General features: G+C 44.6%; 1 protein-coding gene across 1 annotated transcript in view; it reads right to left on the bottom strand.

Moving 5' to 3' along the window:
- Nucleotides 1–17,556, bottom strand: part of ITGA9 (integrin subunit alpha 9) — a 346,390-nt gene that overhangs the window by 277,400 nt on the left and 51,434 nt on the right. The window contains exons 7-11 of the mRNA XM_003781794.3: nt 16,069–16,154; nt 13,884–13,952; nt 9,280–9,417; nt 5,838–5,943; nt 4,369–4,463 (exon numbers count right to left, since the gene is read on the bottom strand). Of these exons, the coding sequence (XP_003781842.1) occupies nt 4,369–4,463; nt 5,838–5,943; nt 9,280–9,417; nt 13,884–13,952; nt 16,069–16,154 (494 nt within the window). The remainder of the gene's footprint in view (nt 1–4,368; nt 4,464–5,837; nt 5,944–9,279; nt 9,418–13,883; nt 13,953–16,068; nt 16,155–17,556) is intronic.

Raw genomic sequence — 17,556 nt, 5'->3', positions numbered from 1 at the left:
TTTTGTTTTTATACAGGTGTAGCTGGCTAAAATTCTAAGAATGTATTTATCTTATATCTCTCTATCCAAATACATATTAAGTATTTAGCACACCATTCCTTTTTTTTTTTTTTTTTTTTGAGACAGAGCCTCAAGCTTTCACCTGGGTAGAGTGCTGTGGCATCATAGCTCACAGCAACCTCCAACTCCTGGGCTCAAGTGAGTCTCCTGCCTCAGCCTCCCAAGTAGCTCGGACCACAGGCACCCGTCACAACGCCCAGCTATTTTTTGGTTGCAGCCATCATTGTTGTTTGGCGGGCCCAGGCTGGATTCAAACCTGCCACCTTGGGTGTATGTGGCTGGTGCCTTAGCCACTTGAGCCACAGGCACCAAGCCTAGCACCCCATTCCTAAGAGGAACACATTAAAGAATCTTTCCCTGGAGAGACAGATAATTAACATGTCTAGATAGAAAAGATGGTCACATGGAAATGATCTCTCCATCCAGCCAACTAGAAGATCTATAGACTCCCAAGCTTCACAGACAGGATTAAACAGTTTAAACTAGTAAATCTGGAACTTGGTGGCTCTGAACCGTCTATAAATTATAGGAAAGCTGCACGCCCCCAAAAGGCAGTCCTCAACCAACCACAATACCCAACACTGCTATATTTGATGGACACACTAGCATCTGTGTTTATTGTGACCAAAGTAAACTGCACACTGTGTTTATAGCTGACCACCTCCCTATAGTGACCACCTCAAGTTGGCCTAATTTTCATAGACTGGACATGCACCACATGTACATATCAGAACAGTAGACCTACTTCTTCATATTGACCAACCCCATATGTTGACCAGTTTGTTACAGTTCCTTGGGTGGTCAACTTACTAGGTTTGACTGTATATACTCTGTGTGTATACATACATTTTAACATTTTTTTTAAAAAAATGTATAGGTGGGGTCTTGTTATGCTGCCTAAGCTGGACTAGAATTCAAGTGATCTTCCCTCCTCAGCCTCCTGAGTAGCTAGGACTAAAGGTATGTACCCAGCCATGCATACTATTTATTCATTATTAAGTTTCTCACATGTCAACACAGGAGTGTTGGTTCAAGAATATTTGTTGTGGGCCATGCCTGTAGCTCAGTGAGTAGGTCGCCGACCTCATATACCAGCCCTGGCCAAACTGCAACAAAAAAATAGCTGAGCGTTGTGGCGGGCATCTGTGGTCCCAGCTACTCGGAGGCTGAGACAAGAGAACTGCCTAAGCCCAAGTGATGGAGGTTGCTTTGGGCTATGATGCCATAGTACTCCTCTACCGAGGGTGACAAAGTGAGACTCTGTCTCTTCAAAAAAAAAAAAAAAGGAATATTTGCTGTACAAATAGTCTTCTTCACACTGAAGCTGTGCATTGACATTCCTGTGGCACAGTTTCTCACAAAGATGCTGAACTTTCTGAATCAGAAAAGCTCCATCTTCTGGGATCTAGCCTGCTCCTTCTCCCTTGATCTGCAGAGTCTCCTTGGGGAAGCTTATACCTCCCAATGCCCTCACTGAGGAAGACGAGAGAAATGCTTTATTTTCATGTCTTGTATCAGAATGAAGTTTACACATATCCAGGGGCTTACTCTGACTTTCCTTATCCCTTTCCTTACTGAGTCATCCTGTAGAGAAGTCACGAGGGCAGGCAGGGGGAGTTTCCACAGGATCTACAAATGGAGACGCCAAGGATGTCCCTGCCCCCAGCAGCTGATAATTGCAACTAACCCTTCCAGAAGTGATCAGAGAGGGCCGCCTGCCATCTTCAGTTAAGCCATCCAACAGGAAATGTGAAACCATCAAAGTACAAATCAGAACACTGTAGGAAACACTGGAGAAATGTTTCTTGCTAACAGGCAAAGCACCACCTTCCACATGGCTCTGTCTAAACAAACATATATGTGTGTCTGCATATTTCTTAAGAACCATGCTTTAAGCAGACCATCTCAGCTCTGAAGTCCAAGAACTGTAGCAGCAGCTTGCCCTGGGTCTGCATTTCTAAGGTCTGCTGTGGCTGAGACAAGGAGGAGAGAGAAGGGGTGGTCCATCTGGGGGTGGTGATCCAGGCTTAAGTTATTCCACAGACATCTGCAGGCCATTATGCTATAAAGCCAGGAAGATAAGTCTGCTCGGTGCTAATAACCCTAAATGAAAACCAGGAGCCTTGGAAAACCTCCGCTTGACCAGGTTTATATGCAATGTCCCTTATGGCAGAAGAAAGATCACAGGAGCCGCCCTCACATGCCCAGAGGGCTTTCAAATTGAGAAAGGCACACAAGGATCTTAAAATCAACACTTTCCATGGTAAACTAGGGGAAGAGGAATGAGTTAAAGAGGAATATGGAAGTTCGGCACTGATCTCACAATTTACCCAGCAGAAATAATACCAATCTGGGCCAAAGAAAAGTGATTCCATTGCCCAGAGTTGTTTCTGATTTCTTCCTCTAGTTCACCCACACAATGCCAGCTCTGTCTAGGACCTAAGCCTGGAAGACTCTGTCATTAAAGGATTTTTTTTCCTTTTAAATCACTAACCTTATCATATATATATTAACAGCTCAGAAAAGTGTAATCATAGTTGTTTCCTTCTTTCTTTTTTTTTTAAGAGACCCAAACTGCTTCTCTTTATCAAAGTTAACAAGGCAGCATGTGTGCTGACAAAGACAGCCCAGCTGCCACCCTGCTTCCTACTAATGGCACTCCACACTAACCACAGACTTATACTGTGGCTCTCTGCAGGGATTCCACCCAGCAACAAAACAAAACACTGGAGGGCCCTGGAGGAGGGGAAGCAGGGGTCTCTCACAGGTTGCCTCTCTGTGTGATTAGCTTCCGAGGTCCAGGAAAACAAGCTTCCCGGAGGATGCGTGGAGAATGACCTTGACCACTGCCTGAGCATGGGGCTCCTTGGATGACTTTTACCTTGTCACACTGGGAAGCCTAGGGAAGCTCTTGTGATTCATATGTGGCCCCCAAACTGTCCCCAAAGATCTCTTCCTCCTGCCATGTCAGCTAAATCATTTAAGAGTATGTTAATGTCACTGTTATTTATTTCTAAAGAAAAGTAGAAATATTAATAAGTAGTCCAAAGCTAGTCCAGATAAATACTCCTTAGAGTATGTAGGCCTCATGGCAAAATAAGTTTCCATATTCATAAAGAATATGAACTTTCTTGAGTGTTCCTTTTTTCTAGCATGGAGATGAGGATGGTGATTCATGGTAAAAGTTTCAAGCAATCAGACTGGCAAATTTTCCATGGCCATACTGCCACTCAGGTAACTTCTGTGGGTCGTAGTCACCTCATAGATTAATGAATGGCAAATGATAAACATATGCAAGTCACATGGTTATTGTGAGGATTAAAGGCAAGAAAAGGGCAGGGCAGATACTCAACAAACAGGCCTCCTCTCCCCAGCACCTCCCTAAGCACCTGTCTCCTACAGTGGAGTTGCTGAGCTCAACAGGAATCTTCAACCCTTAATTAGCTGCCTTAAATTTACTGAAAGAAGAACAATCATAATAAATGTATAAGTTGTACTTATGTTTACATACTGCCTCTTAGAATTAAGATATGAATAGACACATATAAACATGAGTCGGATCTGGTTAGTGCAAAGTATTCAATAAATAGGTATTTGTTAATTGGAAATGTCTCAATGTGTGCTCAGTCCCTTTCTGTCACTGACCCACTGGGAGAACAATGCAAGCCAGGGCTACTCCACACACAGACATCCGCAAATATCCTGACGATGCTTCTGTCAAGAGCGTGACTTCCTTTTTTCCCATGGGCTGGGCTTGACACCATCAGCAAAATCAAACACCAAGCTGATAGGGCAAAAACTAGAACTTACCACTTCCACATTCCCAAGTCTGGGGCACAAGGCCCAGGCTTTGACAAACTGCTGGTTTTGATGCCAGTTGCAACAACAGCAGCTGCTACCTTTCAGACCCCTCCTCTATCCACCACTGTCTCTCTAGATGATATTTTTAAACATTTTTCATTTTCTTAGCTTAGCATGATGGAGACAATGGAGTAAGAATAAGAGAAATCTTCCTCTGTCTTCTTAGAAAAACAGCTTCTAACTCTGGGTGAGATTTGGATATTATCTTTTCTAGGCAGAATGCATCCCTAAAGTGAGCCCTCTCAGGATTCTAAGAATACTTTTTTGTATTTAATTAGCAATATCAATTGCTTGTGTCTTTCACTAAAGGGTGGAGAGGCTGAAGACAAGAACAATGCTGTATCTTCCTTTGTACCCGCCAAGACATGGTGCATAGTGAAGGTTCTACACGTACTCGTTGTGTGAATGTGGGAACAACCGGTTACGTATCACTCCCACAGCAATTACCATTGAGTACTGAGGGACCATCCCACTGGCATCACCATGGTAGATGTAGACTGCCCCGGCGAAGTCGTCCTCCTTGGGTGCACCAATGGCTACATCTGAGGGGGGAAATAAAGGTTAGAAAAGTCACATGGAATAATGTAAGTGTGGCTTCCCTAATTCTAGTTATCCTATCTGAGGCCCAGGATACCAGAAATTCTTGGCTACTGATTGCTCAAGCATTAAATTAGGCACACGACCTCTTAGCAGGAAAAAAAAAAGGTAGAAATATAACTGTAGAAGGCGAGAAGAGTTTAATAACAGAAATTGCCTCATCCTCATAAGAAAAACTACTGACCAATCCAATCAAAGAAACGCAACTATAAGCTACCCACCCTAATGTCTGTCTGCCAGAGAGGGGAATTCCATAGACAATGGTTACTGTATAACTGAGAAATTCGACTCTATTCCTGGATAAAGGAAATGCATAAAATGGCATTCACTTCACTGAAAAAGAATCAACATTATTCTCACAAATTGACATCTCCTGGAAGGAAGCCTAGATCTTCCTTACTTTTTCCCCTTGGCTTGTAACAAAAGTCATGTGTCTGCAGAAGTGAGGTCAAGGGTGAGGAGCAACCACTCACATGACCTGGAGCTGGAGGTCCCCTCTCTGAATGAAGCCCTCCCTCTGTGGCCAATGTCATGAGGCATCAGAGGAGCCTGGCTCCTGGGTAGGCAAGACCTGTGCCTGCCACACACACACCCTAGTGCCGTGGCTCCTTGAGTCCCAGTGTCTGCCCACAGCATGTACAGTGAGGGGAAGAGGCATCAAACAGGCCAGGGAGAAAAGCCAAGAGGCTGTGCCCCCACCCCTCTACATACACAAACTCACAAGTCAACTCAACTGCCATTATCACAGGAGAAAATGTCTACAACAACATAGTAGAAAATGCCAACAACATAGTAGAGCATCGTGAAGCATCAGAGGCTCAGAGCCAAAGAAAGTTTGTAGCAGGAGGAAGCTAATTCAAACTTCTCTGCCATAAGAAACACCAAATGGACCACCCCAACATTCGTTTCCACTGCAGACAGCAAAGAATGCTGAGCTGACGAGAAGGGATTATACAGAAGCCAAACTCCAGGGGGCCCAATGCTCAGCCCTGAGTGTCCACACAGAGAACATCTCTAAAGGTTGTCCTCCCTCCCCACAGCACATTGATGGGCCATCAGAGTGGGCCAATAGATCCAGGCCCGAGCCTCTAGAGCAGTAGTTCTCAACCTTCCTAATGCTGTGACCCTTTACTACAGTTCCTTATGTTGTGGTGACCCCAACCATAAAACTATTTGCATTGCTACTTCATAAATGTAATTTTGCCCACAGATTGAGAACCACTGCTCTAGAGACAGACAGAGAAGTCAGGCTGTACGCCACAGTGGGACTCTGTGCCACACCTAGAGAGGCTCCCTGTGCACGGAGCCAGTGAGCTCACCTGGGAACCCATCATCGTCAAGATCCTCCAGGCTGGCAATGCTCTCCCCAAAGTGTGCGTTGTAGGCACCATCCCCATTCAGGGCCCGCTGCTCCTCCAGGGCTCCCTGGGAAACAGGATGGAGGTAAAAAGTGGAAAACAAAACAAAAACAAACAGAACAAACCAAAAAAAAAAAAAAAAAAGGCAATAAAAAACAGAGCTCAGATGCCGCCCTCCAAGAACATTTCCATCGACAGGAAACACCTGGGCAGAATCACAGGAACCAAAATTTCTCTCTCCTGGTGGCACGATGAGTTTCTGTTACCTGTGCAGCAGGAAGGTCTCTGCTGGCCTCAGATGCATTTTTGAGGGAAGGAGAATATTGTGTTCACCAATGATCACTCCCTCCCCCTTGTCCTAAGACTCTAAATGAGGAAACCTACCTGTCCCCAGAGTTTGTGCTCAGCTTTCCTTATGGCACAACATTTTCCCCCCACTATTGTTTTTTTTTTTGAGACGGAGCCTCAAGCTATCCCTCTGGGTAGAATGCCATGGCATCACAGCTCACAGCAACCTCCAACTCCTGGGCTCAAGCGAGTCTCCTGCCTCAGCCTCCCAAGTAGCTGGGACTACAGGCACCCGCCACAACGCCTAGCCATTTTTTGGTTGCAGCCATCATTGTTGTTTGGCAGGCCAGGCTGGGGATTCAAACCTGCCACCTTAGGTGTATGTGGCTGGCACCTTAGCCACTTGAGCCACAGGCGCCGAGCCCCCCACTATTGTTTTAAAAGGGAATATATTTTCTGACTTTTTCACTCCTATGCCTTTCAGTGCAAGTTTATAAAGCTGTTCTGCAAGGTACACGTATGAGTAATCTTGAGAGACAGAGCCGTGGCTCCAAAAAGCCAAACACCCAGCAACTCTCGGCCAGGGTGAGGGTGGTGGCACATATCCCTGTGCCTGTTATCGCACGTGGCTCAGGTCTGAGTTTCCTGAGCAACAATAACCAACAGAGGGAGGGGGTCAATGGTATACGGTGACAGGAAAAGACATCTTTTGGGGCAGAGTCATACCCAACTCTCCTCCCAAATCACCAACCTAAATATCTGAGCAGTACAAATGGATCCTGATGTTTTGAGGCATAAGAATATTTAAGCTTTCCCAGGTGTAGGACCCACCATACAACCTCAAGCCATCCCTAGAGCACCTGGCTTTTCTCACAACCAATCTTCTTTTTCCTTATAAACACAATTTGCAGATTTAAAACAAAAAAGATACTATGATAAACACAAACATGTGTGAGTTTCTTCCTACTAGTGTGCTGGAGAAGAAGAAAAACCAGTAGCTAACCCCTTCCATGTACAATGTACTGTACATCCATGCCCTTGTTTAAATCATGAAACGACTCTATAAAGAAGACCTTACGACTCTTCCCACTTTACAGACAAGGACATTGAGCTACCAGTTTCAAATTGTCCAAGTCACACAGGCCAGGAAATGACAAAAACCAAGATTCAAACTCAGGTCCCCTGGCTCCAAAGCCATATTTTCTACTCTTCCATACTGCTTTCTAATCTTGTAAGGCTCAACAGAAATAAGACCCTAGTACTTAGGGTAACCACACACAGCAAGATATGTTGGCTGAGAGGGTGGGGCGTGTGGGTGCATCATGCCCAGAGAGTTCTGGGGGAATTATCACACTTTAAGAGTCCACCCTCTAATTTAGAACAGTCGGGCAGTTGGGTCCAACACCTGCATAAGTGTTTCTGCCTCCTGCAAATGTTATACACTAGAGCCACTGAATGGCCACTGCTCTCATCTCCCTAAGGACAATTTCTCCCCATGTCCTGCTCTGTCCCCCCCTTCCTGGAATGTTAGTGAGGATGCCGGCACCAAGAACTGCTGCTACAGGTACCAAGAAGCACCTTCCCATAGAGCCTGCGACTTCAGAGGCAGCACAAGGCTCTAACCTTCCCTGCTTGCCTCTTACTGACTGCTGTTTCTTTCCGCTGACCTAGGTATGCTCAGTCAACACTGCCCTGTCCCAATTGGGTAACAGGCATCTTGGTCACTACATAACAGTTATTGATGTTTCTTCCTTCTGAAAGTTGCATGTGTTCACTACTTGGATGAAGACAAAACCAAAAGTCCGCCCGAGCACCACCGCCCAGACAGCTCTGTTACTCGCATTCTGTATGTATCTAGCATATTTTCACTTTTTTTTTTGGAGACAGAGTCTCACTATGTCACCCTCGGTAGAGTGCCGTGGCCTCACAACTCACAGCTACCTCAAATCACATAAGCGATTCTATTGTCTCAGCCTCCCAAGTAGCTGGGACTACAAACACCTGCCACAACACCCAGCTATTTTTTTGTTGCAGTCGTCATTGTTGTTTAGCAGGCCCAGGCTGGGTTCGAACCTCAGTGCATGTGGCCAGCACCCTACCCACTAAGCCATGGGGGCCCTACCCACTAAAATATGCTATCCCATATCTAGCATATTTTTAAAGGTTGTTTGTACACAGTTATCATCCTGCTTTTCCACTAATTCTCTCATAAGCATTTTCTCATGCTGGCTAAAAGGCAGGTGCCAGAATGTGTTCACTGAACCATTGCCCTCTTGTTGAACACTCGAATTTCCAGGTCCTGAAGACTCCGCTTTCTCACCGGCCTCCTGCCTCCATGAGCACACTGCTCTCCCCCTCTGCCCAGGCTCCATCAGCTGCAGAGAGGTAGAAGCATCTTTCTGACTCTGTCACATCCCTTTCATCATTCTGCAGAATGAGGAACATCAAGATTATGTCCCCACCACTAAATCCCCTGTCCCTTCATGCTGAGCTGAGTGGTCCTGCTGCCTCATACCTAACCCACTGGCTCAGCTTCCTGCCAGGAGCTCTGTCACACCGCACCCTGCCTGTTTGCTAACTCCTGCTCCTTTTTCAAGATTCCCCCAGCCACTGTGTTGCCCTCCTCTGCCTCCCTGGGCAGATGTATACATACTGCCAGAGAAGCAGTGTAACCTCAAGATGAAGCATGTCAGCTCTGAAGACAGTTTACCTAGGCTCAAATCCCAGCCCCACCACTTCATAGCTGTGTGACTTGGGAAGTGTTACTTAACCTCTCTGGTGCTCAGTTTTTGCACCTGAGAAATGGGGACCCTTGATACCATGTATACGTTGCCTTGAAATCACTCACAGAAAGCAGGAGGAACAGTCCCTGGTACAAGTAAGCACTCAAATGACAGCTATTAAGATTCCTCCCGGCCTCTGCATGTTTACAGTTGCAATATTGCATATAAGTTTCCATTCATGGAAGAGAGCTTCTTTAAGGCAGGAATCATGTCTTTTTACCTCCTCTGGGTAATGCGGCCCAGTGCAAGCCCAGAGGGATGCCCAGTCACCACCAGCTGGACAAATGTCCCTTCCCTGCAGCCACCCCCATGTTACCCAGTGCTGTACTCACATTTCCTCTGTTGATGTAGACGGTGACCTGCCCCTCATCTCTGATCTCAGAAAACATGGGGGCCCCCACCAGCAGGTCAGACAGGCCGTCCCCATTCAGGTCAACTGCGCACAAGGAGGAGCCGAAGTAAGAGCCCATCTGCAACCAAGTTGAGTTGCAACAAAGCGTTCAGTGTCTGCCCTCACGCAGGAGGCCCTCGCTAGCCTCTGGCCAAGCAGAGGCTGTGACAGCTACCCTGCCTCACAAACCAGAATGCCTATGCAAATAGTGAAATGCCCAACTTCCAGCAGCAAGGAAGAGCCCCAGGCAACATGAGACCAAAGCTAACTGGCCCAGAGTCCCGTTCCTAGAGCCCTATCAAAGGGAAGATAAACAGAGTGATCCCTCGAGAACGAGGGGCAAGCTGAGGTTGGGAATATAGGTTACAACCATAATAAAAGTGCCCCTTAGAACAGACATTTGACAAGGCCAAGCAAGTAGGAAAATGAAATTTCACAACACAAAGCAGGCATGAAAATAAATGGTACATGGAAAAAGAGGTTATCCTCTCCCAGTCCTGTGCCTAGCTAAGGATCAGTTAGAAAGGCCTGAGCCAAAGTGACAGAAAAAGGTCTAAGCCGTAAAACTGGCTGACTGATGAAAAAAACAGAGCCAGTTTCTACTGGCTCTTCTCTAACCATAATTTTATTTAGTACCTATTATTTTAAGTTGAGGGTCTCAAATACAAACACCAGTGGGATCCAGGAAGGTGATACAACAGACTTAACAAAAAGATAACAGTGCATGTATGCTTACAAGTGGGAGGTCGCGCTTGTCTTTGGTTCTAAGTGACAATAGGGAGGGGTAGAGACTGTAGCAAACTGGAACCTGCAGGTGGAGCTAAAGCAGCAGCTCCTACCCAGCTCTAACTAACTGCTACCAGGAGGAAGGCTAACCCACAGAGGACCAACCTTCCCATTTTTCAAGAGAAAATTTTCTTTGAAGTGCCTATTTTTTTAACAGTGGCAACTTGTTCACATTAAAAAATAATAAACAAATAATACTCAGGCCAAACAAAAGTTTTTGCAGGATGTACCCTTTCCAACGGCTTCCATTTGCAATCTCTATTTAAACTATAAGGTGCTAATTTTTAAAAATAAATGTTTTCAAACAGCAGGGCTCTAATTTTATGGACATGAATAAGCTTTTTCTTTTACTATTGGAGTTCGTTGGCAGCTGCTCCAGGGGAGTTTGAGAGAGGTAGAGGGCACTCCAATCTGTTTCCTGCAGCTCACCCTGGCACAGGAGGACTTTGTAGTGGCTGCTCAGAAATCCTGCCCCAGTGACACGCCAAGGCCACCTCCATTTCCCGCCACTGCCCATTCTCAAGGGAGAAGGGCACAGGAAAGGTCTGAAGTCACAGAAGGAGGGAAGGACAGAAACCAAACTGCCAGTCACTAATTCAGTGACCTTGCAGATCTCACGATCTGAGCTTTAGTAAAAGAAACTGGGAAGACCCACGCAAGGCCCCAAAGAGCAAAGCCGCCCGCCGCTCTCTCTGGCTGAGCCCCAGGGGAACTATTTGCTTCATTCCAATGGGCTATTTAACTTGGCATCTTCATCAGTGTTAAATCAGAAATCCCTGTACATGAAGTTTCCTATCTAAGTTTTGAAATGCAAACACTTCACATACTCAGTTAATTCAATAAAATTTCAGCACAGCAACGACATGCTTGGGGGGGGGGAGCAGCCCTTATCAGAGTACCCCATCAGTCTAGGGAAATGCAGAGACGTGTGTCTGTGCTAACAGCCGAATTAAACACAAATTGGTGATCTCTTATATGTACTGGTTGAAGGATATTAACCAATAAAGAACAGAGGATTTTTGGCTTGGGGTTTTGGGGTTGGGTTTTTTTGTTTGTTTTTTCTTATGGGAAGCCAGGATATAGGACTATCTGACCAATCCTAGCCAAATGAAAGCAGAAGTGAACTGGCGGTTTGCTGAGTTAAAATCCTCCCTTCTAAGTGGCTCCAGACACAGGGTTAGAGCTAATGGCGTTCTTTGAAAGCCTGGGGTCATGTCCTCTCCCTAGGAGATAATAGAGAAGTCAGAGAGACAAGAATGTCTCATTTCTTCTGGCAAAAGTCAGAATAAGTGGTATGAACAGAGGTAATGGGCTATTTCAAAATCAGAACAAGGATGACAGGGTAAAGTTAGTTAGAGATACTGGGAGAAGGAATGAAGGCAAGAGGGCCATGAGTGAGTGGTAGAATGAAGGGCTAGCTAGAGAATGGTAAGAGGGGTGGGGAATGTAGGGGCCCTGAAGAAAAGAGAGTCACACAGCCATGGAGCTGGGTGGTGAGATAGCTGAGTCCCTCCGTCCCCTCTCCAGGAAACCTGACTTATGTTGTCAAAATAAAGAAATTCAAGTAGACAGACAAGTGAGTCTGTCCTGGAACTCAATGGCACAAAGTCCTCAGGAAGTCTGGACAAGTGGCTTCTCAGGGGTTTGCCTAATCCCCTTCATACCACAAAGTCTCAAATCTGCCCCCCAAAGCCTGAGCGACTTAAGCATAGGTGGGTGGCCATGTAAAATTAGCATCCAAACCAGGAGGTTTTTAAGGAGAGAGGGCATGATTACAGACTGTTAATCACACAAGGAGCACAGGTATTCACTGGGCCTGCCCAGGGCACAGGTGGCAGAGAGTAGAGTGGAGAAGGAGGAGGCGTGTCAGGAGGCACAGCTACCACTGAGCATAAAGGCTCTTGTAAAACAGGGTGCCCGGCATGTCTAAGCTGCACGATTCACTTTAAAGAATCCTTTAGTCTCACGCTTCCAAACTCAAGTACCTTTGAAAAGATGAGGGAGTTTGTTTCCATAGTGGACACGTTCACCCATTTATTATTTTCTGAAGAGCTAAAAGGTTAGAATTAGTGCCATTCATACCCTGCTGCTCTTTAGGGCTCTTTAATCATAAACGACATGGAGCTGTTTCTTTCCTAACTTTTGGGGTGCTTGGAAAATGGTTTTTTGCAGAATTGCTCAGAGTCATTTTCCAGTGTTGTTGCCTTGGGGTTTTAGAAATGTTAAAATAACAGAGGCCAGCATGGTTCTCAGGGGAACACAGAGCCATTCTGAGGGAAAACTCCAAACCAAGTTTGGTGATACAGTTTTTATTCAAAAGGTTATGACAATTATACACTAAGGGTAAGTATATATTTGGGTTGTTGAAATTGCAGAAAGGTCTACTTGTGAGTGGACCTTTTGGAATTCAGAATGGCCTGCAGAAGGTCTAACTCACAGAGTAAGCAGAATTGGGCCTGGTAGCACATGGTCCAGAAGGAAACAACCAGTTTTTCTCCTTGTCTCAGGGTAGTGGCAGGTAAAATCATCTGTGACATTCCCCTACCTTCTGGAATCTCCTCCCCACTTTTGAGGCACCTTATGCTCCTTCTGAGGACCCCTGAGGCCTCTCCTAAGACCAGCCTCAAAATTATTCCCTACCCTTCCCAGCCTAAACTTATGTTTCATAGAGCACCCAAGCTCAGCCAAACAGTCCTGCTGATCTAAGCCACACTGAGGAGTGTATGACTGATAAGCCCATGAAAAATGCTTTTGTAATTGAAGGGCTCTCTACTGGCTTAATTTTAGACTATAGAGCCATATACCATGTTTTCCCGAAAATAAGACCTCCCCAAAAAATAAGCCCAAGCAGGATTTCTATGCATTTTTAAATATAAGCCCTACCCCAATAATAAGACCCAGTGATAGGTGTGGCTGTGCAGATATGTTGCATAGCCACGCCATGCATTTTGGCAGAGAGGAAGACCTCCCCTAAAAATAAGCCCTAGTGTGTCTTCTTGAGAAAAAATAAATATAAGACAGTGTCTTATTTACGGGGAAACATGGTACTGGAAACCTTCAGGAAGCAGAAGAGGATTGGGGGAGAGGAAATGGTAGGATCATATAAGCAGATAAACCTCAGCCAGGACTAACTTCAGAGCAGCCTCCTGAACTAAAAGGCATTAGGTGACTTTTGTTTGGATTTTCTTTGTATGACAACAGTCCCTGTGGCAGTGATAGGAGAGGGCTGAGGATATGGGGGAAAAAGACAGCATTAGGCTGGTGAGAGAGGGACAGTGAGAAGCATCTGACTACCTGCATGCTTCGAAAGTAATCACTTATATAGACACAATGGGCTTGCTACTGGAACTCAACTACTCAACTCAGCTACTCAACTCAACTCTCCCTGGAGGTGGAGATCATGAATATGAGACAGATGAAGGCAGAGAAAGGCAGAGAGAAGGGCATGTTAGTCATTTTGATGAATGTCTGAACTATGAACAACTTCTTAAAACTTTGTGCTGTACACTTGGCTGTATATAAACTCATCTTGCTACATGATATCTCCTAAAATGAGAATGAATCCCATGAATCTGTAGGCTGCACACACTGCTGAGAAGGTGAAGACACCGAAATATAGACAGAACCACCCTATAAATGCAGGGCATATGCAGGGCCTTCAAATCAACTTTCTAAAAATTCAAAACTAATCACATGATCACATTTATCAAACAATCAAACAAACAAACAAAAAACAGTCATTTATACCAAGAACCTCACCTTTTTACCTGATGCCTGAAAAATCTTAATTAAGGTGCCTGATCTTCGGTCAGCTCTAAATATATAAACCTACGGAAAGAAAAAAAAAAGTCTAATTAGAATGGAAGCAATGACCAAAGATATTGACCAGCACTCTCTTGGGAGTCCTATTTAAAGGCCAGGCACATGGCAGGTGTGCTTATGCTGGCTGATGATAATGCAGAGGTCAGCATAGAGCTCTTCTTAACCAATCTTGCAAAAACCTTGCCCTTCAATCCTGAGGCAGCAATCAAATCACCTCCACTGCTCCTGAACTATATGATTTACAGAAACTATGCACAAAAAAAGACCCAAGGAGCTTCCCAATTACTAGTAAATAATCCAAGTCTCAGAAAAATATGTTTTTCTTAAAATATTTCATTTATTTCTATTAGTTAGAGCTTTAATCGATATCACAAAATAAGACAAAGGGATGGATGTGAATATTGTAGGTGAAAAAGTTTCCAAGACTGATTTCATATAATAATAGAGCCATGAGATCCACTTGGGCAAATATGAATTGGTTTGTGAAATGTAGATTTAAACATAGCACAATTCCTTGATTGTGGAACTCTATAGTGCCTTTAGCATGTACATTTAAACTATGAATCTCCACTGCAAAGATAGTCAGTGGCATTTAACTCCCTGAATACACTGGACAATGGAAGTTTTTTTCAAGTAACATCTTCTGGGAAGATTGTCTCAAATGAATCAGAATAGATGATCCTCACATGGTATAAGGATCTACAATGCTTAGCATGAATGCCCTGACAACAGAAATGAATAACCACCAAAATCCTAAAGGCCAGAAGTCCATTCTGGGACCCTTGGTAATGAAGTCTGTAGCAGTCCCAGCCTCTGTCATCAGCACAGAGGCATCTGCCTTGCTGTGAGCTGGGGGTGAGCATTTTTACCAACATTGCAGAGATGCCTGCTGGCCTCCAACTCCTCATCCAGAAGACTCCATCAGTGTGGAGATAGCTCTTGGTACATTTTTCCTCTACCATGAAAAGAAATTCATGTGACTCAGAAAGACTCACTTCTCTCTCAAGGTTACCACAGGTCATCTGCATGACCTCTCCTTCCTTCTCTCAGAGCCTTGGTTTATCTGGTTTCATTTTCAAAGAACCTTTCTCCATCGCATCAATGTTAAGGAAGAAGGCCCATGCTCCAGAGATATTAGCTCCTAACCTCTTACCAGGAGGAACCACAGAAATAACACTCATGAACACATCTCAGTCAAGTTTAGGCATCTGGGTGGATTGTTAGCTTCCTGACCATCCTAACAGTGTGGCTGAAGGCTCCAATGGACAGCAGTCTAGCCCATTGGGCCAATCCAGATCCTAGACCTCAGTTCTCTGAGCCCCAGGAGATTCATCCAGACTCTATCACAGGTCCACCCCATGGGCTCAGATATACAGTTGATTCCTCCATTCAGTCTTTTCCATCAGACAACCTAAGGAGCTTGCTAAAAATGCAGATTCCTGACCCATGTGGACCTATTCAATCTGGATTGCCTGTACCTTGAAACTGAAGAACTAACAAGCATAGTTCTATATAACTAGAACTATATAGGCCACTTGGAGGTCATGACTCCAAAAGGGATTGAGACAGCCCCAGATCCATGGGGTCTTTCAGGGAAAGCCAGATCCACATATTTCCAGTCCAGCATTTAGACTAAACCAGTCTCAGGAACCTAATGTTCCTTCTAAAACATTGGGAAAATAATATGAAAAATAATTAGGGCATAAATAAAGGCCCAAATACATCTGAGCTCAGACCTGGTTCCATTCAGTGAAAACCAAACTTGGAAAGGCTTTGGAAGGATGGGGATTTGAAGGTGAACATCACTGGATGCCATCCCTTTAAAGGGCACCATGATGCCAGGGGTCAGTCTTATAAATCACACACACAGCTGTTAAGACCCTTAGATGAGAATGTGCAGAAAATGGAGAATATGAATATCTATTCACACTCTGAGCTTTCAAGGGAAACCCTCGAATGGAAGGGGACTATGGGAGTTCCTCACAACTTCATCATTTACCTGCCAGCCACCCAGGAGCAGGTTTGGGTCCAAGTCAGCTGGCAAACCTGTACAACAGGGGCAGCAAGCTCCCCTCTTCTGTCTGACCCCCCCACATGATATTCCACAAGTTTTCCCCCTCACCTTTCCAATGCCTTCGTCCTGTGGGGCACCTCCTACCACGTCAGTGGCAGACGGGTGAGAGAAGTGGCCAGCGGTCACTGCGTAGCCTGAAGAGGATGGGCAGAAAACAAGCACAGGGTTGAGAAAGAAGGACAGGAAAGAAAAATATCCACCAGAGGAAAAAGTTTCTTAATCATGTCCCGTATCTGGACAGGTACGTTTCAGTTACTCTCAGAACATATACTACCAGGGAACAATGGCAGCTGTCAATCTTCTCAGACTAAAATGGTTCATCTCAAAACAAGGCACGTTCCCAAGAACATCAGGGCAGGAGAGAGTTTTTTCAGAGGGTCCTCTTTAGGACAGATACTGTGCTAAATACAGTTTTGTTTTTTTTTTCTTTTCAAAGTATAATTTTCATACAGTTAAGTACATACATCTGATATGTAGAAATTAATGTGTACATATGTGAATAACCATGCAACCTCACTCAGATCAAGAAAGTGAATATCACCATAGAACCATCACCCCAGAAGTTTCCCTTGTCCCCTTTCCCAGTCAATATCCCCACAAATATAGCCACTATTCTGATTTCTGTCACTATATATTAGCTTTCCTTTTTTCTAGAAGTTCACTCAACATCATTACATCTGTGACATTCATCCATGTTGTTGAGTATAGTAGTAGTTTCTTTTTATTGTTGGTTAATGTCCCATTGTATAAATATATCATATCTTTATTGATCCTCCCATTATACGTGGCATTTGGGTTGTTTTCCATTTGCGGCTATTATGAATAAAGTTGCTATGAACATTCTTACACATCTTTAGGTACCATTACCTGCTTTTATCTAACTCTCTGAAGAAGGTATTATTGCTTCTTCTATTTTACCAACATGGAAACAGACAAAACATAGTTAAACTACATGCCAAAGATCACAAGCAAGATTTAAATCTAACGTGTTTCTCTGAAGTCCCCCTAGTTAGATCGGACAATTCAGTTCACAAATTCATCCCGGAAAAAGTGCTGCATACCTCATTGCTGAATATCACTGCGGTCACCTTTGAAGTACTCTTCTTCAGAAGCTATGCACTGATTACCGGTGCCTAGTCCACCCTTCAAAGCACTTTTTCTAGGATGAGTTTGCAAACTTAATTGTTTAACTGAGTACTACAACAGCTATGATGGCCATTCTGGAAAAAGAATTCCAAAATCGCTTTTTCTAGGATGAAATTGCAAACTTAATTATCTATCCTCATAGCATATCCCTTCCTAAGAGAAGGGAAAAGAAGCTGGCATGGACGGATGGTCAAAGAATCTGTATACAAAAGGAATCTAGAAACAAAGGGAAACGTCTGAGCTTAATCTAAAGGTCTCATGCTTTCTGGGAGCCTTGCTGGGAAGGCTGAAAACTTCCCTCTGGCCAGCATAAACTCCGTGCAGGCTACTAGATAGTCTCCAAACTTGTCATCACCCTCAAACCCTAATGCTGTGATTATAAGGTGTTTG

Source organism: Otolemur garnettii, unplaced genomic scaffold, assembly GCF_000181295.1.
Source record: "Otolemur garnettii isolate 467f Iridium unplaced genomic scaffold, OtoGar3 scaffold00002, whole genome shotgun sequence".
Classification (NCBI taxonomy): Eukaryota; Metazoa; Chordata; class Mammalia; order Primates; family Galagidae; genus Otolemur; species Otolemur garnettii.
The sequence above is the reverse complement of the archived record's forward strand: the minus strand, read 5'-3'. Positions and strand labels throughout refer to the sequence as shown.